The 22,451-nt window shown below is 45.6% G+C and overlaps 1 protein-coding gene across 2 annotated transcripts in view; it reads right to left on the bottom strand.

The window, feature by feature from the left end:
• Positions 1-22,451, bottom strand: part of ttn.2 (titin, tandem duplicate 2) — a 257,670-nt gene that overhangs the window by 115,356 nt on the left and 119,863 nt on the right. For both annotated transcript variants that reach the window (XM_055015033.1, XM_055015034.1), the window contains 29 exons: positions 22,002-22,141; positions 21,692-21,818; positions 21,044-21,310; positions 20,073-20,339; positions 19,611-19,877; positions 18,882-19,021; positions 18,546-18,672; positions 16,576-16,718; positions 14,427-14,550; positions 14,046-14,312; positions 12,412-12,509; positions 12,171-12,339; positions 11,652-11,921; positions 10,354-10,620; positions 9,287-9,565; positions 7,608-8,016; positions 7,268-7,392; positions 6,922-7,188; positions 5,884-6,153; positions 4,765-5,064; positions 3,944-4,246; positions 3,668-3,855; positions 3,422-3,536; positions 2,872-3,159; positions 2,611-2,762; positions 2,384-2,531; positions 1,738-2,037; positions 1,000-1,287; positions 621-917 (listed from right to left, as the gene is read on the bottom strand). In XM_055015033.1, the coding sequence (XP_054871008.1) occupies positions 621-917; positions 1,000-1,287; positions 1,738-2,037; positions 2,384-2,531; positions 2,611-2,762; positions 2,872-3,159; positions 3,422-3,536; positions 3,668-3,855; positions 3,944-4,246; positions 4,765-5,064; positions 5,884-6,153; positions 6,922-7,188; positions 7,268-7,392; positions 7,608-8,016; positions 9,287-9,565; positions 10,354-10,620; positions 11,652-11,921; positions 12,171-12,339; positions 12,412-12,509; positions 14,046-14,312; positions 14,427-14,550; positions 16,576-16,718; positions 18,546-18,672; positions 18,882-19,021; positions 19,611-19,877; positions 20,073-20,339; positions 21,044-21,310; positions 21,692-21,818; positions 22,002-22,141 (6,402 nt within the window). The remainder of the gene's footprint in view (positions 1-620; positions 918-999; positions 1,288-1,737; positions 2,038-2,383; positions 2,532-2,610; positions 2,763-2,871; positions 3,160-3,421; positions 3,537-3,667; positions 3,856-3,943; positions 4,247-4,764; positions 5,065-5,883; positions 6,154-6,921; positions 7,189-7,267; positions 7,393-7,607; positions 8,017-9,286; positions 9,566-10,353; positions 10,621-11,651; positions 11,922-12,170; positions 12,340-12,411; positions 12,510-14,045; positions 14,313-14,426; positions 14,551-16,575; positions 16,719-18,545; positions 18,673-18,881; positions 19,022-19,610; positions 19,878-20,072; positions 20,340-21,043; positions 21,311-21,691; positions 21,819-22,001; positions 22,142-22,451) is intronic.

The raw sequence follows: 22,451 nt of genomic DNA, 5'->3' as shown, positions 1-22,451 counted from the left end.
ACTGACAAAGACAGGACCCATTTAACCACACCTGTGGAAGACAGGTCCAATAAATGACACCAAACTGGACTGAAGCTGAACCAACCTATGAGACTCAGAAATCTGACTTAGCCTCAACTGTAGCCGGGGAAGACTAGCCGAGCAGCGCTACCATCTACAGAAACAAAAACCATCGGTGTGTTAAGAAAATAACTTAACTTCTATTGTTTTATGTCTTTGTCAATGGTTTACTCACCCCTGCAAATGAGTCTGTATTTAAGGAGACACTGATCAGTTCTGAAATTTGGAGGTATTTTACTTCTATAACTTGCTAAATCAAACAACACATCCAAACACACATTCAAAAGCAATTTTTTTCTCTTGCTTTATCCAAGGTTACATTTCTGTTCTGGAAATTATTGCGAATTTTTAACCATAAAATTTCCATAAAATCATTGTGTTCATGTCAGTAATTAGCTTGTGACGTTTCGTGGTTTAGTTACAAATGTTACTCTATTCATCTGCAGCATTTAAAATGTGACCTATATTTATTCTCTTTATCTGGACAGAGTCAGAGTTTAATAAAACTTTAACTTTAGGAATCCAAACTCCTGTAAAGAGGCTCAGCGCTGCCGACCTACCGAAGGGGTATCTGGCGATGATGGAGGGGTGTTCGGCTGGTGGGCCGACACCAAACTGGTTTTCAGCAAACGCTCTGAAAATGTACTCTTTGAACTTGACCAGGCCCACGGCTTTGTAGGTGGTCTGTTTGATGGTGGAGGACAGCCGGTGCCAGATCTCGCTGTCGGCAGCTCGGCGCTCCACGATGTAGTTGGTGACCTTGGAGCCACCGTTGTCGCGTGGAGGGTTCCAGGCCAGGAAGCAGGACTCATTGGTGATCTCAGAAATGTCAAACGCAGCCGGTGGACCAGGCTTGTCTGTTTTAGGAGCACAGATTGAAAAATGAATAATGTAGAAAATAGGAACATGGCATTTTGTTCGGATGTCCACTGGTCTTACCCAGAATGTTGACATCCACGGTGGCGGTGGCGCGGCCGCTGCTGTTGGTGGCCTCGATGATGTAGGTGGAGCTGTCGTCTCTCTTGGTCTTGCTGATGGTGATGATGGAGTGTCCCGGCTTGGTGTCGATGGACACCCTGTCGTCTGGTTTGAGGACCAGGTCAGCTTTGGTCCACTTCACCCTGGGCTCAGGCTTACCAGTCACTTCAGCAGGGAGTTCGATCTTGCTGCCGGCCTTGGCGGTGAGGCCGGCCAGCAGCTTGGCATCCAGCTGGATCTCTGGAGGCTCTGCAGAGACACAAAAAACACGAGGGTGGTCAGAGGTTTGGGGTAAACAACAGGAGCTTTGGGGGAAGAAAGTGCAAAGTGAGAAATTATTTTATTTATTTTTATTTTATTTTAATGTTTTTTTTGGTAGGGCCGATACACACAACATTGCCACAGAAAAGGGAAAATGAAATGCGTGTAAGACGTCTAGCTTCAGCTAATTTGCAGTCTTTGTCCCTGGTTAGGCGTTTAAAATACAATGAAATATACTAAATACAATCAAAAAATGCAATCTAACAAGAACATAAATATCTTATTTTTACAGAACAAAGTAAAACACAATCATGGATTTAGATTTAAACTAATGAATGTTTTCTGCCGAGAGGAAAAATCTGATGGTCAGATTGACCATGGTGGACTGACTATACTTCATTTGTTGTGTGTGTTCTATGTTAGAATTAAAACGTGTACCTTTGGGATCCACTGCCTGGATCTCATCGGTGGCCTTGCAGGGCCGACTGGCTCCGAGTCGGTTCAGGGCCCGTACTCTGTAAGCGTACCACTGGCCCTCGGTTAGACCCGTCACCTGGCACTTCAGCTCGGGCACCAGGTCTCCGCAGGGCTCCCATTTATCGGTTCCTCTCTGGCAACGGTCCACATTGTAGCCTCGGATGCCGGTGCCGCCGTCGTACTTTGGTGGCTCCCAGGTCAGGAAGATGCCACTGGCCGACTTGTCTCTCCACCTCAGGTTCTCTGGAGGGTCAGGGACAGCTGGACAGAAGACACCAGACAAATGTTAGAGAGTTCCTTAGGACTTGTTTTTAGTCTCACTGACCTGATGCAGCAAACTCTTGTTAATTATCTGTCTGACTGCAACTCTAGAATGAGAAGACACACTTGTGGGCTGCTTGGACGGTTAGCATTCAGCTAACAGAAACAAGTCAGTTAGTAAACAAAAACCAATATGATAAATTTAAACCACAACAGTTCAATTATGCAGAGCTGTTTCTGCTATCACAAGTTAATCTAAATGTTTATGTGAGCTTTTAATGTTTTAGATATGGATCATTTTGTGTTTAGGTTTCAATAATTCTGGACATTTGCTGGTGGTACTCACTGGCAGGAGAGGAGACGTTGACGGGTTCGTCGATGTACGCCGGCTCTCCAGGTCCACACTTGTTGCAGGCGGTGACTCGGAACAGATATTCTTTTCCCTCAACCACATCGGTGACGGTGAACTCCTGGTCCTGGATCCCTGTGATCACCTGAGAGGTGAGAGGTTCAGAAGTTATCATCAGAGTTCCTCACTGCTGTTTCAGATGTGAAGGAGCGCTGATGTCATACCTTGACCCAGGTCTTGCGAGACACGTCCCGTTTCTCCACCTGGTATCCGGTCAGAGGACTTCCTCCATCATGTTCTGGAGCCTCCCAGCTCAGGTGAACATGCTGCCGGGTCACCTCCAGAACCTTGAAGTCTTTTGGAGCACTTGGCGCCGCTGGAAACACAAACAGAAAAACACTAATATCAACATTTTTCCAGGTTGGAGGCAGAAAACATGATTGTGCTGTATTAGATTGACTTTAAAAAGTAGTTTGAAGGTGCACCGATGACGTTGACTTCAATCTCTCCGGACACGGACGTGATGTCGTTCTCCAGCTGCAGGGTGTAGATGCCTTTGTCTGGACGGACGCTGGGTGTGACGATCAACTCCGTGAAGGTGGACTTGGTCATCATGGAGACGCGTTCGTCCTTGGTGGTCAGCTCCTTCTCCCCAAACGTCCATTTGGCGATGGGAGTCGGGTATCCAGAGATAGGTACTCTGATGGTGAGCGGCTGAGGGACGATCACCTCCAGGCCGTCTTTGAAGGCACTCAGATCGAAGGTCGGACCAACTGAGGACGAGTAAGAGGCATGATGGGAACTGGATCATTAAACTATGTACACTAAACTCTAGATTTACCAACTGAAAATTCAAGCTTCACAAGTTTTTGTGTCTCGAATGTTTCCTGCCTGGTTCTCCTGTGAATTAACTCTACTATAAAAACATAACCTACAGACAGCGCCCTCGTTGGTCAACAGAACTGGCACAATACTGCACAAGTCCCATTGGTAGGTCAAGATTCCGTTTAGGTAAAACTAGATCATCAATCTCACCGTGTGGGTCATCGGCCAGAAGAGGTCCCATGATGTTTGACGGATCTGAGACTCCAGCAGCATTTTCAGCCAGAACTCTGTAGTTGTACTTTGTTCCGTATTTCAGTCCAGACACCTGAAAGGTAATTAACTACTATTACACATAGATAAATCTCTGATAAATCGCCAGGTGTGTAATTTTCATGCTGACACTGGTGCTTTTACTCTGAAACAGCTTCTGGATGGTGTTTGTCGTGTTTGGAGCACCTTGTAGAAGAGGTCGGGGCAGAGCCGGGCATTGCAACGCAGCCACTTGTCGGTTCCGTCCTCGCAGCGTTCGATGATGTAGCCGGTGATCATGCTGCCGCCGTTCTTCAGCGGGGTTTCCCAGCCGAGCTGAACCGAGCTCTTGTTCTGGTCCTGACAGGACAGGTTCAGAGGGGGGCTAGGACGCTCTGCAAGCGAAGACACAAAAACACAAACATTACTGACAGCAGAAACGCAGAAGGTCGGATACGATCTCTTGTTCATCAGCCAACTCACCGATGGGATCCATGATCTTGACGGGCTGCGAGGCAGCGCTGGGTTTGCCGACGCCAGCTTTGTTCTCGGCTTTGACTCTGAAGATGTACTCTTTGTTCTCGATGACATCGTTGATGATGGCGCTGAGCTCGCCGGCTTTGGTCACCTGGACGGGCGACCACTTCACCGACGTCCTGTCGCGGAGCTCGATGATGTAGGAGGTGATGGGAGAACCGCCGTCCGACTCCGGAGGCTCCCAGGCGACAGTGCAGCCGAACTTGGTGACGTTTCCCCCAATCACGTTCAGGGGAGCTTCTGGAACGTCTGAACAAGGACAGCAGAGGACAGGTCAGTAACTGAGGGATTCCAACATCAGGTTTCATCAAAGATCTATTCTACAGGAGCAATGTGACCAAAGTGAGAACAGACTAACTGGACACCAACCAACACCAGGATGTCTGGTCAAGACACACTGATGACAGAAGGAACCTTTATTGATCTACTGGAATATTTTAATTTTCTTCTGCTTCACTTTCAAGGACATAAGCAGACTTTAACAGCAGATTCTCAGATACGGAGGAAATGTGGCTAGCTTAAATAAAGTTCACAATGACGGGAGATCAAGAAGAGCTGCTGAGCTCCTGAAGTCTGAATGAGTTTATTTGGAGTTTATTCGACATCATCATTGTTCCTGTGGATTAATAAACTGAATTTATTGGGTTCCTGAGTCAGACTGAGGCTTTGCATGCAAAAGTGGGTTTATTTAGACCTGTTGGTCACCTTTAATATATTTACTGGGAATATTTTATCCATATTTCTGATAAGTATCATGGACATCTTACCGAACTTGTTCTTGGCTTGTACCGGTTTGTCGGTCTCGACGTTGGGTCCACTGCCAACCCGGTTGCGGGCGCAGACTCTGAACAGGTACAAGGAGTCCTTGTGGAGTCCGGTCACCGTGTACTCGGGGCTCTCGGCGTGATCGGTGGCCAACGTCCAGGTCTTACGTTTCACATCGCGTCTCTCCACCACGTAGGCAATGACTTTGCTGCCGCCGTCGCTCTCAGGCTCCTCCCACGCAAGGCTGACCTCTCCATCGGCAGTGTCCACCACCTGGAGGTTCTTCACGGGTCCTGGGACATCTGGGGATAAAGTTCCCATAGGTTAATCTGAAAATGTTCGTACTGCCACCTGGAGTTACCATGAGGTACTACAGCAACCCTCTCCGACTGTTCAACTGACTTATCAAACTGGTTCTGATTGGCTTGGTGGAGCTGAATTTTTACACAATAACTGTAAATTATAATTACAGAAAATCTACAGGATGTATTTAGTTACTAAATCAGTTCTGAGGAGCTTTCAGAGAACAGTACATGGATTCTTATGTAACAAGCACATTTAAAGTGAGTTTTTGAAATGTGAATTCGTCTATTTTCTATTAACTTGGTTAAACTGGGCTGCATGGTGGCGCTGAAACTCTGTTATCTATGGAGGAAGTCTAAAACCACCCTGAACCAGTGTGAAATGTGTTTTTGTTTAACTGGGGAGCCTTTCCAGACTGAGGTGTTTCCATTCTGTGAAATTAGTTGTGAAGTCCTGGGTTTAGTCAGTTTGTTCGTTTTCTGTTGATGCATTCGTTTCTAGATTCTTGTCGGTAGAAAGACTCCAACCAGCTCAGCTTCTTAGGGTTACAGAAGGAAAGGCTTGTTGGACTCGTTTTTCTTATACGATAAAAAAAATACTGAACATAGAATGAAACTCTCTAATGAAGAGATTTTGTGTTCACTATAAAAGCTCACATTTGCATTTCTCCTTTGAGAAAGTGTTATTCTCCATATTATACACAACATGTAGTAACCCAGCAACATGTCTGTTATTATCCAGGGTCACCAGACTGTTTTCTACACTTAATTTCAGATTAGTTCAGCTGGTTTGGTCCTCCGTGAAGACAGTGAACTCACCGATGACGTCCAGGTTGATGAAGGCTTCTCCCTCTCCATGCTTGTTCTTGATGATGATCTTGTAGCGGCCTTCGTCCACCTTCTTGGGGTCCTTCAGCCAGAGCTCTGTGCGGTCGGCCGATGTGTGGATGTTGTCTTTGGGCAGACTCAGGTTGTTGTACAGCCAGTCGGCGTCGGCCTGAGGATAGGCGCTGTAGGGGACGGCCATGACAACGGGCTTCCCGGCGTCAGTGACGTAGCTCTGATCGGTGGTTTTAATCTGAGGCACCGCTGCAGGAGGAGGAGACTCATCAGACTCTGATTAACATCACAACTTCTCACAGCTAAATAATCAACTCTGACACTAAAAACCTGCACTCAGGTACATAAACTCATCTGGTTTCTGGTAAAATCAGAGTTCCTAATCTGACTGTTCAGACCAGGGTTTGGTCTCTGAGCTGCTGCAGGAACTGATGGAGACCAGTGAGGCATTTAGGAAACATCTGGAAACTATAGCGTCTACTGATGACTGTGAGGCATTCAGGGAACATCTGGAAACTACATCTACTGATGATTGCGAGGTGTTTAGAGAACATCTGGAAACTACAGCATCTACTGGTGACTGTGAGGCGTTTAGGGAACATCTGGAAACTACAGCATCTACTGGTGACTGTGAGGCATTTAGGGAACATCTGGAAACTACAGCATCTACTGGTGACTGTGAGGCATTTAGGGAACATCTGGAAACTACAGCATCTACTGATGACTGTGAGGCATTTAGGGAACATCTGGAAACTGCAGTGTCCACTGATGACCTCTGGAACAGATCCCCTGCTCAGGTAAGAACCTCTCCTCAACATTCTGACTGCATCTTTTACGGTATTGTAACTTTTTATTCTTCTTTTATCATGCAGCTGGTCCAACTGTGAATGTTATAAATGAACTAGAAGTGATGCAGTGAAGTCCAGCTAAAGCTCTACCATGATCTGTCACCATTGCTGACTCCAGCATCACGTCTGCAGTTTATAAAAGCAGGAACCAGGGTGAAGGTGTCTGTACCTGCCAGCTCCAGCTTGGCCTTGGCATCTTTTTCTTTGACGATAATCCTGTACTCTCCCTGGTCTCTGGGTCGGATCTCACAGATCTGCAGTCTGTGGACTTTCCCTTCGCTCATCATCTGGTATTTGTCTCCCTGGACAACCGTCATGTTGTTTCTCAGCCACTTCACCTCCACTCGGTCCTTGTTGAGCTCCACCTCGAACACGACGTCCGAACCCGGAGGTTCGAACGCGTCCTGAGGAGGTCTGACGATCTCCACCGGAGTCTCTGCAGGACGGACAGACATTAGTGAAGCCGAGAGGGAAGCAGATTAAAACCGAAACCAGATCCTATCTGGGGAGCTCACCTTCAACGAAGAGCCGGGCTCTGGACCTCTTCTCGTCCACACCACAGGCGTATTCACATTCATCATCAGGTCGGCACTCCTTGATACGCAGAGTGCAGATATTTCCGTCTTTCTCAAAAGTGTATCTGGACGATAAACAGAGATTTTTAAAAGCTTTGTCACTCAGCATGTTAGCATGTCCAGCTAACTAAACATCAGTCTGAGGGGTTCAATAGACGCTTTGGTTAGAAGCTCTGAGTTTAGTTTTAAACGTACTACATAGTTTGTGAGCTTTAAGTTTTTTGTTCTTTACTACCGTCCACTTCAAACCCTGAAACCAAAAGTCACTGGCCGGCCATACCTCGGTCCTTCTCTGATCTCCCGTCCGTTGCGGTACCATTTGACATCAGCCTTCTCTTTACTCAGTTTGCAGGTGAACTCTGCGTCCTCGAACTCGGTGATGGTCTGGTCTTTGAGCTGCGCCGTGAAGTCTGTCGGCGCCTCGCTGATGATCAGCTCGGCGGTGGACTTGTTGTCTCCGGCCGTGGCGGTGTACTCGCCCTCGTCAGCCAGCGTGCAGTCTTTGATGGTCAGGGTGTGTTTGTCTTTGTCCACTCTGTAGACGATGCGTTTATTGAGGGTGATCTCCTTGCCACCCTTCATCCACTTGAGGGTGGCATTGGGCCTGTTGACCTTACAGGAGAAACTGATGGTTTTCTTCTCCTGAGTGTCGATGTCCTCCAGAGGAACCACGATCCTCAGACTCTCCTCTGATTAGCACAAAGGACACGTTCTCACATAAGCACTGGATATACATCAGAAGATATCATCTTACTGTTCTGATTTAAATATTTAATGATAAATATTGTTAGATCTCACCAGAGTAGAACCCAGTCTGTTATATTTACTGTAAACTTTTTGATGATTTCTGGCTGCTTTTATGATCTACTGTTCTTCCTTTCTTGTTGTTGTTGTTTACAGCATGTAGTACAGATATCCATCAATTATCAGAGCAAATATCTGCAGCTGTCCCGCCCACAGAACTCTCTGATTGGTTACAGCTCATGAGTAACAGCCAATCAGTGCTGATAGAGTTTATTAGGGTTAGCCTGATAGCTGCTCATTTAGCAGAGCTACAATCCTGATTCACTTTAAATTCAGCTGCCCAGTTTACCTGAAATCACCTGAAGAACTCACCTGTTGGTGTCAGAGCAGCTGGAACTGATTATTCTGATGGTGCTAGGCTAATGCTAACACTGAGAGGTTAGCTTTCCCTGTTAGCCTGTGGCTAACGCTATCTGGAGCAGCGTTTCTGAGGTCAGACTAACTTTAACTCTCTGTTCTAACTAACAGAAAAACAACCTGCAGAAACTCAAACCAGGACATTAGCTCTCACAGTGGCTAATGCTAAGCTATCAGCTAGCAGGCAGCCGCAGATGAAACTGAAAAAGAGTCTGGAAAACAATAAGATCTGACGGAAACATGTTCCAGACTGGAAAGATGAGATCTGGCAGTGTCAGAGACTTCAAGGGTAAAGTCCTGATGGACATCAGAGACACTGGATGAACCAAGATGAGGAGATGAAGCCGAGAAAAGAGCTTCTCCCTGAGTTCTGAACAACGGAACCAACTGAAGGACCAGAGTTCAGAAACTGACGATGCCATTAAGAGAGTATAAGCATTCCTTTCAGTATTATCTGTTGAACTAATTCAACATGTTGGCCAATTAGTTCTGTCAAAATCCATCGTATGGTTCATCATGAATAATGCTAAGCTAACAGCTAGCAGGCAGCCACAGATGAAATTGAAACCGAGTCTGGAAAACAATGAGATCTGGTCCTTAGTGTGAAATAACATCCCAACACACCATCATCAGGACTTCCCTCTAAAAGCTGTTTTAATGTTAATGAGAAGTCTGGTAGCTAGCACATGCTAATGGTTCCAGATACCAGTGATCGTCTCTGGGATCATCGACCATCATCAGCTCATGAGATCCAGCAGAACATTTGTCAGCAGGTTCACATGGAGGTAAACCACCCACCTTTAACTGAGAGGCTGCAGGAGCTCTTGGCCTGCTCTCCTCTCTGATTGGTCAGGTTGATGCTGTAGGTGGCCTCGTCGGTCTTCTGGGCGTCTTTGATCCTAAGAGAGAAGACGTTGTCCCTCTGGACCATCACGTACTTGGCGCTCTCGAACACCGTCTCGTCGTTCTTCAGCCACTTGGCCTTGGCTCCTTCAGAGTTTACCTCACAGTTCAGGACGATCTCCAGACCTTCTTTGGCCTCGGTGTCCTTCAGAGGAGTGATGACCTTCAGTTTTTCTGTGGAGATAAACAGCCATGAGCTTCTTTCATCACCGACCGTGGAAAAGGTCAACATAGATTAAAGGAATCAGTTTTGCTGATTTAATGCCAGTTAAAATAACTTTAATGGGACCTAAACAATAAGTTACTAAATAAATAAATGTAAAATAAAATGATGTGTTTTCTGTACGATTAAATAAAGTAGCAAAAAGATGAAAGCTAACATTAATAATCAGATTTATTTCTGGAACAGCTTTCATAAATGGAAATAAGAAGAAGAACCAGAACTTCATACATAAACATTAATAAATGCTAAAGTATTTTAAATAAATACGACAGTTACAATAAAAGTGACAAACTTTAGCCGAATAAAATAAAATAAAATCACTAAGAAATTAAACTTTAAATGCCATTAAATGTTTTAAAGCTGAACAACAAATGTTTGAACTAAAATGAAAACAAATCAAAGTTTTTTAAGGTTTTAGTGTTTTTACTTAATCTGAATTCTAAAATAATGTTTGGAAGAAAGCAAACGGAAGAAAATAACAAAATACTGTAAAGTGAACTAAAAACTGAAGTTTAATTCTCATCTTTGGCTAAAATATAACTTAAAACTAAATGTGAACTTATAAAACAAAACCATCCTGAGAACTGAACCTCAGACCGGTCATTTAAACTTTCTTTAATTTAACTTTCTATATCTGAACCAGCGAGTTCAGGTTCTGATTATCGGCTGCCTCCATACGAACTCCACTGCTGCCTTCTAACAGGTTGTTTCTGCAGGTGTGTCTGTGGGCGGGGCTTACCGAGCACCATGAGGTCGGCGGTGGCTCTGGTTGGTCCGATCTTCACTACGTATCCACCCTCGTCCTTCAGCTCACAGCTCCTGATGACCAGTGTCCGTCTCTTCCCGTCGCTGAGCAGCTGGTACTTGTCTCCCGCCTCCAGCTCCCGGTCGTCCTTCATCCATTTCACCTCGTAGGTTTCCTTGGAGACGGAGCAGCTGAACTCCGCCTTCTCGCCCTCCACCACCTCCTGACTCTGGGGTCTGGAGATGAACTCGGCCGCCAGTTCTGTCAGAGAACAGAAGGTTCAGAAGATGAGTTCCCCAAAGATCACTGATGGATGTCTGTCCCAGAATCTTTATGAGCTGACAGAAGGTGAGGATATGATTATTCTATATATCATAAAAGCAGCTAGAACAGAACTTCACCCATCCTCAGGGAACATTCCTCTGGAACAGTCCAGATATCGATCAGAAAAGAACAATGTCAGAATAAATGCCATGCAGGAGAGAAAAGATAAATGCAATGGTAAAGATTAAAACAACGTAGTAGGATCAAATAGGAGAGAATACTGAAGCAATGAAGAGTTACTGGACCTGATGTAGAAACAGAACACTGATTCTAATATTCCTACACCTGGAAGCTTCCATACCGGGACTATTTAATCTGTTTATTTCATTAAAAACTGTGAGCAGCTTCATGCTCTGTTGGAAATAACTCAAACTAAACTGCAAAAGAGGAAAATATGAGTTAGCATCTAAACCTGCTAACCAGCACAATAGTGATTTAAACCATCTACCAGAAACAGGAATCTTTATTTAGTGCTCACAGCCATTTAAAATAAATGAATAATAGCAACTAAAACACAGAAAAACATCAAATCAAACCAACTCCACCACGATTTCATGCCTTTTATATACATAAATCTAAATAAAGACTAAAACAAGTCCTAGAGTAAGACCTGAAAAGCACAATCAATAAATAAATTCATGTAGGAAACATCCATCAGAAGGTAATAATATAATTAGGAGTTCCTCAGGGAGCTGTCCTCGGTTCCTTATTGTTTTCTAACTAATCAGAAGAAAAATTAAAATGTGTGATTTTTCTGGCAGATATTGTGACTTTAATTGTGATGTAATTTTTTAAGTCAAGCTTCGTGTTAATGTTGACCCTTTAACAGATTTAAACATGTAATGAATCAACAGGAGACACCATCAGACGGTGACCCCTGAAGAGACGAATGAACCGAAAACACTGGTGGAAATTGAACCTTTAACTTCTAATGAACGGCCAATAGGAGCGTGTTGTGTATCCCCTACCATTGATCTTCAGGTTTCCAGACGTCTTGATGCTGGGACTTAGCCTGCAGGTGTATTCTCCAGCATCAGCCATCTTCAGGTCCTGGATGAGGAGGATCCTCCTCTTCCCGTCCACCATCTGCTCGTAGCGGCCGCCCTCCGGCAGCTCCTCGTCTCCTCGGTACCAGATGACATCGGCGCTGGGTTTGGACACCTCGCAGATCAGCTTCACGCTGTCCGTCTCCGTCCCCTCCACGTTGGACAGGTTCTTGGTGAACCTGGCCTCCTCCTCTGCAGAGATCACAACAATCTGATGAACCCAGCAGCAGGAGAGGAACCGCTGGCCAACATTAGTTCCACTACTGCAGGAGAACTCACCGATGTCCTCCTGGAACCATCCTCTGACTACCTACAGCTGTTACTACATCCTTTAGTGAGCAGGTAAAGAACAGGTGGGTTCTCACCTGAAACCATTCTCTGACTACCTACAGCTGTTACTACATCCTTTAGTGAACAGGTAAAGGACAGGTGGGTTCTCACCTACGACAGTCAGCATGCCGGAGGACTTGGAGGTCTTTGCGTCACATTCGTACTCAGCCTCGTCGTCAAATACCGACTTGTGGACGATGAGGACATGTTGGCGACCCTGAGCAATGATCTCGTACTTCTTCCCCTTCCTGATTTCACTTCCGTCCTTGAACCAGCGGACCTGTAGGTGGAGGGGGCGGAGTCAGAGAGGAGAACACCTGCAGGAGTTACCTGAGATCAGCAGGTCGCTCACCTTCACGTCCTCTCTGGAGACTTCACATTCAAACCTGGCAGATTCCTTCTCTCTGACCTCCAGGTCATGGAGCGGCTTGGAGAACTCCACGTGAGGAGCTGCAGACACACGAGTTAGAACCGACACTTACTGAGGGCCAACAAAGGTTCCTTAAGGTTCTCACCACTGTCAGGCTGAAGGCCAGGTGATCCAGGTTCTGGGGCCAGTTCTACTCTGTAAGGAGGTTCCTTAATGTTCTGGTGACTGTAGAGTCAGAACCCTCAGTGACTATAGGTTCTAGTCAGCTCTACTCTGTAAGGAGGTTCCTTAATGTTCTGGTGACTAGAGTCAGAACCCTCAGTGATTGGAGGTTCTAGTCAGTTCTACTCTGTAAGGAGGTTCCTTAATGTTCTGGTGACTAGAGTCAGAACCCTCAGTGACTGGACATTCTAGTCAGTTCTACTCTGTAAGGAAGTTCCTTAATGTTCTGGTGACTAGAGTCAGAACCCGCAGTGACTGGAGGTTCTAGTCAGTTCTACTCTGTGAGGAGGTTTCTTAATGTTCTGGTGATTAGAGTCAGAATCCTCAGTGACTGGAGGTTCTAGTCAGTTCTACTCTGTAAGGAGGTTCCTCAATATTCTGGTGACTAGAGTCAGAACCCTCATTGACTAGAGGTTCTAGTCAGTTCTACTCTGTAAGGAGGTTCCTTAATGTTCTGGTGACTGTAGAGTCAGAACCCTCAGTGACTGGAGGTTCTAGTCAGTTCTACTCCATAAGGAGGTTCCTTAATGTTCTGGTGACTTGAGTCAGAATCCTCAGTGACTGGAGGTTCTAGTCAGTTCTACTCTTTCAGGTGATGTAAGGGTTCTCCTGGCTGTAATTAGGGATTTAAATGAAGTGCTGGTGTTGTCTTTTCCAGAACAACGGTTCCTCTATGATGTGTTCCTTTGGTTAGGGTTCCTTAAAGGGAAGGTGATTCCCTGGGTTTCTTTGGAATCCCTCCATTCTAATGAAGGATTGTCTAACTCTTATGAAGGTTCCTTAAATCCTAAGATCAGGTTCCACTAACTCAAACATGGAACTTCCTTACATTTCTGAAATAGGTTTCAAAATACTATGAAGGGTCCTTTAAATCTTACAGAGGGTTCCGTTACTGAGTGGTTCCTAAACTCTGAGGTGATTTCTTGAGTCTTATTACTTGAATAGAGTTCTTTAGATCTCATGGAACTTCATTATCTCTGCTAAGACATTTGTTAACTTCTACAGAAGGTTCCTTAATTCCAACTAAGGTTCTGGTAACTTCTAGTCTGATAAGAACCCTTACAGGGTTTCCTATCGGGTTCTCTTAATGTGAAAATGTGATTATTTTGGCTCTTTAATCCTGATGTCTTCTGTGTTCAGAAGGGTTCCTATAGATCTAAGAACGTTTCTAAATGGGGGTTCCTCATCTTAAAGGTACCTGAACCCTGGACAGAACTGTTCAGATTCTTTAGTTTCAGCTCATATGGTAGTTTTTCTAGATGTCTGTTAATTTGAAGAACCTTCATGAAGTGTCTCTGAGGTCCCTCAGAAGGTTCCTCAACTGAAACAAGAGATTATGTAACATTCTCACAGGTTCTAGCTCTTATAGAGCCTTCTGCCTGCAGGTTACTTACGCTCTACATTGAGGAAGCAGGAGGTCTTGAATTCCTTGGCATCGCAGGCGTACGTTCTGGCGTCGTCCAGAGTGCAGTCGTGGATGAGCAGCGTTCTCTTGCGGCCATCGACGATCATCTCGTACTTCTTGGTCTTCCTGATCTCCTGGTCGTCCCTGAACCAGCAAACCTCAGCGTTCTCTCTGGAAACTTCACACTCCAGCGTGGCCATGGCCTCCTCCTCCACCGTCTGGTCCTCCAGAGGCTTGGTGAACTCCACCGCCGGCTCTGAACACCACAGACAACCATTCAAACATCACCTTCATGTGTTCTGCTGAGAACCTCCTCAGCAGAGAAGAGCTTCTCACGAAGACCAAACCATCAGTTCTAGAGGGACCTCACCTCTGACCAGCAGCTGGGCCTCCGCCTGGAAGTCTTTGGCAGCCAGTTTCACCTGTCCGGCTTCATCAAGCTGAACGTTACGCAGAGTCAGACTGTGGACTTTGCCCTCCGCCTTCAGCACCACCTGTCCAGGTAGAACACCGTCAGTTATTACGCCCTGAACACGGTCTGTCAGGTAGAATACCATCAGTTATTACGCCCTGAACACGGTCTGTCAGGTAGAATACCGTCAGTTATTACGTCCTGAACACGGTCTGTCAGGTACAACACATTCAGTTATTATGCTATGAACATGGTCTGTGAGGCAGAACACCGTCAGTTATTATGCCCTGAATGAGTCTGTCAGGTAGAACACCATTAGTTATTATGCCCTGAACAGGTCTGTCAGGTAGAACACCATCAGTTATTATGCCCTGAACACTGTCAGGTAGAACAGAACCACCAGATAGTTTATTGCCCTGAAAACAGTCTGTCAGGTACAACACTGAAGATGTTTTCTGCCCTGAGTTTTACTTGTCAGGCTCCACCTCATCACTGACTAAAACCTATTTTTATGCACATCAGAAAGGGTTGATCTGAACGGAAGACTGAGAACAAAAACTGAAAACACTTTGAGAATGAGTTGATGGTCTCCATGTAGACAGAATCTGTTTCTGAATGATTGATTAGTGATGTTACAGGGCTGATCAGCTGTTCCTGACATGGAACAGACCTTTACGTTGGTTTAGGTTCTAGTTTCTTTTCTGTGTTAACAGAATCTCTACAGTTAATTTACTCCACAGCAGCTGGCTGAATAATCCACATTTTCCTTTTTGGGACATTCCAGGCGTTTGATCTTTCTGGCCATTCTTTGGTCAGATTATTTATTTCATAGGTGACCAGTGAAGGATTGAGTTAATTTGACCCTGAGCGCTGTCTGAAGGCTTGTTTTCCTGCAGCCTACCTGTCAGGTCGGTCAGCTGATCCCTGACAGCTCCAACGAACGCAGGCAGCTGCTTTCCTTCCCCGATTTAAACCTCCTGACCTGTGACACCTGACAGTTGATCCAGAGCCAGGCGGTGCAGGAGAGCAGCTGAACATGTGCTGGACCTTCTCAGCTCCTCACCAGCAGTTAAAGGGGAAGCTACTGCTAGTGTGGTGGAATCATCTACAGGGTCCTGATACAGTTAAACATGTTTAGGTAGCAGCAGTCTGAGCTGACAACTTGTTTCTGCTTTAAATCTTATATCTGCTGTTAAATGTGAGATCAGAGGGTCTGAATTATTGTTAATAATGTGTGTTTGTTCATGTGGATGACAGGTTTATCATCTTATTAACTGTTAATGTGTGGATTCTCCAGGATTTAATAACATCTCCTGTATGAACACACTGTTGGTTTAAAACTCAGAGCATTGCTTCAGTCACATTCCTGATAATCTGCTGAAAAACACACTTTTCTACTTTAATGACTAGCAGTTATCTGTGGTTAGTTCAGTCTCCGGACTTCTTAAGAAAACCAGAAAATAAATGTTTGGAGTCTTTAAACAGTGAAGCTCCTGTGGACTTCAGGGAGTTGATCTGGAGTCAACATTAAGGCCTTCTACATGGCGTTAAACAGTTAAACATGACTGTTTCCTGACTCCATCTCAGGGAAACGTTCACAGAAACCAGAGGGTTCAGGTGGCACGTGAACGTGTTGACCATGAAACATGCAGTAAATCACTGTTGCCCAACCAGAGGGAGATCGAGTGTCCTGAGAGCTACTCAGGTTCCATCAGAGAATCAAACAAATCCTGGTTTATGGCTGATTTCTTTCAGAGCCAGACTCTACGGATGCCGGCTGCTTTCACTCTGACTACAGCGTGAATTAAACCACATCCACAGAAGCAGTTGCAGCAGGTCGAGCAGTTTTAGAGCTGAAGCTGTGAAATATGTGCTGTTGCCACCTGCCTCGGCCTCCTCTCTGTTAAAAATAACCCCAGAAACGCTGGCAGGGCAGAAAAGCCTCCTGCCTGCGTTATCTCAAAACCAGGATCGAATGCTCTGCTGGAATCCTGAAGCTGCAGGACCTTATAAGAAAACAGGCTGAACACCGTGTCCAGGAGGAACCGGCTTCTGGACCAGAACCCCAGCACAATGTGAGTGGTGTAGGCTTTCAGGAGGGACTTACTCTGTCGTTGGGTTCCAGCTTTGTACCCCCCAGGAACCAGTCGACGGCAATGTCTTCGTAGGACAGCTCGCACTCGAAGGTGGCGGTCTCCCCGGCAGTCACGGCGACGTCCTGCATGGGCCTCGCCAGGCCAATCACACGGGCTTTGGATTGGGGAGAAGACATGGTTAGTCCCCCCCTCAGCAGGTCAGTAGATCCAAATCCTAGTCTTCAGTGGCAGGTCCTCATGGTGGTTGGCCGAAGGCAGGCCACTGGAAGCCCTCAGGACAACTGAGACCGGCCGGCCCAGGACTTGGCACTGGGGGGCCGAGCTCATTAGCATTACGACCCGCCGTCAGACGGACAGGGAGCCAGGAGCCAATCAGGGCCAAGGCCGCGTCCACCCCCCCACCCCCCCCCACCCCCCCACCCCCACCCCCACCCCCCCCCACACCCCCCACACCCCCCCACCCCACCCCACCCCCCACCCCCCCCCCCCCCACCCCCCCCCGCTTATCACAGCCGGCCTGCTCTCCATAAGGCATGCGGCTTTTAAAATAACTGACAGGCCTGATTGGCTGACGGCCCGCCTCTGCCAAATCCATCAGAGCAATCTGTTGCTGTCAATCAACAACCGCAATTCTCCTAGAAAAGCAGAATGTGGTAGCAGTTACCCAATCAGCACCAGACCACAGTCATGTAACGCACTGGAGGTTCTGGTAGCGCCGCAGGAAGTCTGGATTAACAGCAGCATCAAGGATTTACAGCAGGCTTCTTCACATGCCTGAATTAAAGACCCTTAACGGCCAGTTAGAGGCTCAGACAGCCTCCTGACAGCCAGCTGAGGGTTTAATCTGAGTGCTGTCAGTCTAAAACTGACTCAGATATCACTCTAAAGTCCTGAACCATTTAATCTGAAACACTCAGCTTTTTATTTATTACCATTAAAATTTAGAATGAAGAAACTTCAGGAAGCTTATTTTTCATTAATCCTGTAAAACTATAAGTGAGACTGAGTTCCTGAGAAATTCACCTTCAGCTGGTTTAACACTTTAAATAAAAATAAATCTGGAATGATTTAATGGCACTAGAAGTTTGTATTCATTTCTGTACTAATATTTTAATTCCACAGCAGAACAGACCTGATGCTTTCTGCAGGTATATATGTGCAAACAGACACGAGACAACTTCATGGAATATAAAACATCTAGATAAAGTGTTTGGCCTCCTCATACGGTTCTGGTTCTGTTTCTTCTAAAGGGATTCGTTCATTTGGTGTTTAACTGGACTGAGGCACCGACATATGATTCCCTCTATCCTCTAGAGAAGAACCCAAACCAGGGCAGAACTTCTAGATCTCCTCTCTGAGAGAAGAACCCAAACCAGGACAGAACTTCCGGATCTCCTCACTAGTCAAGGCTTACGTTGTTCCTGGATGTAGAAATGAGCTGGAACGTATCAGTTAAAAATCGCAGCTGTTTCCCCTGTTTTCAGTCTTAGCGCTATGCTAAGCTAAGCTAACTTACTCAGAGTGAAACAAATTGAGGGTTTGACTCAGAGAGAAGATGGTGATTTCTGAAATGTCAAACTTTTTCTTACTCCACAGATCCAGCGTGTTGTTCTGGGAGCCTTCAGAAAGCAGCTTGTGATGGGAGGAAATAAGCTAATGATGGGTTAGCTAAGTGACATCACTGCTGGTACTCTCAGCCAACCAATCAGGGCTGGTTTCTGGGTAACTGACTTTGAGAGGGTGTGTCCACTGAAGCCTTCACAACTCACTGAAGTTAGAAACTGTTCAGCTTTGGGTAAATGTGGTGTTCATACAGCCGTCCAATCACAGCGGAGAAGCTAAGCTAAGCTAATACTACACCAGCCAAGTGGTACATCATCAGTGGAACCACTTCAGCAGATGTAAAGATCTTCTAAGGTTGTCCAGCTTCAGTGCACACAGCCTCGGTCAGATGTTTCCACAGACAGCGGCTTTCTGTCACCTTTCACCCTGAGCTGAGCTGAAGATTTGGCGTTCGCTGCCGAGAAGTCGACGGTTCCGGCCATGTCCATCCGGCAGTTGAAGAGGATCAACATGTGTCGGCTTCCCTCCTCTTTGACCTCCACGTCCTGACAACAAACATGTCACACACTTTAACCAACAAGACAGAAGACAGAAGACAAACACTTAAGGAGCTCCTGAAGTCCAAAGAGATGTCGGAGAAATTGAAATTAACTGAGCATCCTGAGGCAAGACGACATCTTCTGGAGACACGTGGAGCTATTTTACCACATTATCTTCTTTTCAAATGAAAACAAGATTTAGGTTCTAATCTTACAGCAGAAGGGTGCAGCGTCTCTCCCTTAAGTTTCCAGACGGCATGAAGATCCTCCTCAGAAATCTCCGTCTCAAACTTGGCCACCTCGGTCTCGGTGACCTCCACACTATATAGCGGCCGGACAACCTTGATGTCGCGTTCTGCAGGGTTTAAACAGACGTCAGAACCAGAGCAAGGAGGACTGAGAACATCAGAGAAACATGGAGCAGCCGTTCAGGAACATGGAGAGGACAGTTTGGTAGCTGCTGCCCTTCTTCAGAGCAGCTCACAGTTTGTGCAAAAGCAGAAGACAATGAAACTCTTGAGAACAACCAACCCAACAACATCTCTATCCTCCCTACAGACTCCTCAAACTCAGCTTAAAGCTCCATATCTGGATTACTGAGCTTCTCAAGATGTTTATAACTCATTTTAATCAAATTAATATTAGTGCAAAAGACCTACAAACATCTGGAATAATGAAAGGTAACATCAGGAGTTTGTTCATTCTCTTGGTAAGAATGTAATAAACTTTCTCAGGACAGTCTCAGCTTTTCTGTTTTTTTGAAAATTAAACTCAAAAAAGTCTCAGACGAAAGATGTGCAGGCTGGATTGTCCTCAAGGGTTCATGAAGGTGGACAATCACTCACAAGGACAGACAGTAATGGAGGACAGAGGGGGGACAGACAGAGGTGGTTCTGGTTCTGGTTCTGATGGGCTGAGGAGGGTCCCGATCGCTGCAGGTTTACCTTCGATGTTCAGGTCGGCTGTGGTTTTGTCGGTGCCACAGTCGCAGGTGTACAAGCCCATGTTGGCCTTGGTGGCCTTCCTGATGACCAACCAGCGCTTCCTTCCGTCAGACTGGACGAGGACGTTCTTGGACAGAAAGATTTCATTTCCGTCTTTGAACCAGCGGACCTCGCCGGCAGCTTTGCTCAGCTCGCAGGACAAAATGACTTGGTCCTTCTCCACGGCAGTGTAGTTCTGCAGCCTGACTGTAAAGTAGAGGTCACCTTCTGCAAGCAGACAGCAATGGACACGTTACTGAAGAGCAGCAGTTAGCGTTTAAAGCCCTGATTAGAATGTATTCTGTGGCGCGTTGTATGTTCCTTTGATTTAAACAGTATTTTAGAGAGGACTCCCTCCTGATAAACACAGTTTATATATAAAAACCTAAATGATTCATTAACAGAGAGGATTCTGAGACTGACCGAGGATGGTGAGCATCGCCTCCGACGTCTTTCCCAAAGCCTCCACTCTGATCATGGAGGTGTCGTCCAGCGTGACCTCCTTGAAGGCCAACGTATGAACCTTCCCCTCCTCCGACATGTGTACCACTTTACTGGGATGCAGCCGGACATCGTTTTTGTACCAGACCACTGGGATCTTTTCATGAGAGAGTTCGACGCTGAATTCTGCAGTTTCACGCTCCTTTACAGTCACATCTTTAATCGGCCTGATAAACTCCAGGCGAATACCTGACAAGAAATTATATATGTATATATATACATATATGCATACGTGTGTGGGACTGAATAGAAACCTGGGAAGACAGCTAAATGTTCTGCTAATGGTAATGATGGGTTCAGCACCTTGTTCTCTATGGTTCTACTGTTGGAATGAATATTTGCCTGAAGCCTTAATATTATTAATACATGATTAGCATTAATTAAAAAAGACAAAATCTTCATCAATGAGGTCTGTCAGTTTACCTGAAATCTCTTAATGTTTTAGTCCTGGTCACAGCTGATAAAAACAGCAGGTAGACCATTTTGGTTTTCACTAAATCTGCTACAGATGCTGTATTTTAGGTGAATTTCTAAAATGAGGCACGTTAAAAAAAAAAAAAAAGATTTCAATAAAATATCATCAAGGTGATCGCCTCTTCTGGTTTCAGTCTTTGAAGCTTCAAAGCTGCTGCAGGATGTTGGATTCTTCTGGATCAAATTGACAGAAACTCTTTGTAGGATTAGTTTGTTGGAAATAAAAGGAGAAACAGACCCCCATCATAACAGAACTAAGCATGTGGGCAGGGTACCTGTATATTTTTGGCCATATGGTGTTTGACAAGGAGAGATTTTGTCATTTGAAGGCTTTTGGCAAACACTCCACACCGTTTAGAGCCCAGAGAAGGTGAGATCCAAACCATTCCTGTCTGATAAAACTGAAATCATCCATTTACCTTTGATAACCAACTTCCCAGACGTCCTCTTATCTTCAGCCTCAAACATGTATTTGGCTTCGTCTTCATATCTGGCTGACTTTACAATCAGAGTGTGTCTTTTTCCCTCCACCAGGAGTTCAAACTTTTCATCATTAGATAACTCCTGAGATCCCTTCAGCCAGCGAAAGCTTTTGGGTTCTCTGGAAACTTCCAGTTCAAACTTTGCTTCGTCCTTTTCGTACACATGAAGGTCAGCCAGTGGAGTAATGAATGAAACTGGCAGCTCTGTGGGTTCAGACACACAGTTTGGGGAAAATAAATGACAAAAAAAAACAAGATCCTGACGCTCTAGAAGGACGTACTTGGTCTAAATTATGGAATTCACCACTCAGCTCTATGACAGTTTAATGATCCATTTCATGTTTGGATTATTATTATATGCACCTCCCAAAGAAGAAGAAGACAACAGCAGTGAAACGCAAGAGTGATAAGATCTAAAATCTTCTCCAGAAGAGCTCCATTCTGGTTCAGACGGTAGAGTTGAAGATCTAAAACCTTCTCCAGAAGATCTCCAGCTGAGTTTAAACTGTAGAGTTAAAGATCTAAAACCTTCTCCAGAAGATCTCCAGCCTAGTTCAGACGGTAGAGTAAAAAGTTAAAGCTCACCCTTCACTTTCAGGTTGGCAGAACACTTGGCGTTGGCGGCACTGAACGCCACCTCGCCCGTCTGAGGAACTCTGCAGTTGTACAACACCAGAGTGTGTTTGGCTCCGTCCTCCACAATCTCAGTGTCCTGCAGACGCCAACAAACTTCAGCATGTGAGTAACAACACGAGGACTCAGAGAAGAGAGGTAGATTCACTGTCATTTGTTCTCTAAAAATTCTCTAATCGAGGTAAGTGAAACCTGTGGAAACTTCTCCAGGCTTAGCAAACAAAAGTGAAAATCTGCTGAGAGGCATTTTAAAGGAACGTACGGCTGACGGACTGAGGATTTCTCCGTTCAGTTTCCACTGGCCGTGGACGTCGTCCTCACTGAGCTCGACCTCAAATCGAGCAGTTTCTCCGTCAAACACCTCGACGCCGTACATCGGCCGGACCACCTTGATGTGCCGAGCTGATGTTTGAGAGGAACATTCAGATGTTCAAACAGAAACACACATTCAAACACAAACAAACAGATGGAGCAGCTGACGTTCACACATGTAGAGAACCGCCTTTACTTTTGGTGGAAGCATGAACAACTAAAAGTCTGAGTTCTTGAGTCTTTCGAACCTGATGGATGCAGCTCATCAGACCGATGGCTTTTTCCAGTTGGTTGTCATAGTAGTAACCTGCTACTCTGGTTTGAACTCATCACTGGATAAATATGCTAATATCTAGATATACACATCCTCTGGTTTACAGGTAGGATACAACTAATTAAT

Source organism: Amphiprion ocellaris, chromosome 11, assembly GCF_022539595.1.
Source record: "Amphiprion ocellaris isolate individual 3 ecotype Okinawa chromosome 11, ASM2253959v1, whole genome shotgun sequence".
Lineage (NCBI taxonomy): Eukaryota > Metazoa > Chordata > Actinopteri > Pomacentridae > Amphiprion > Amphiprion ocellaris.
Note: the sequence above shows the minus strand (reverse complement) of the source record. Positions and strands in the feature narration are given on the sequence as shown.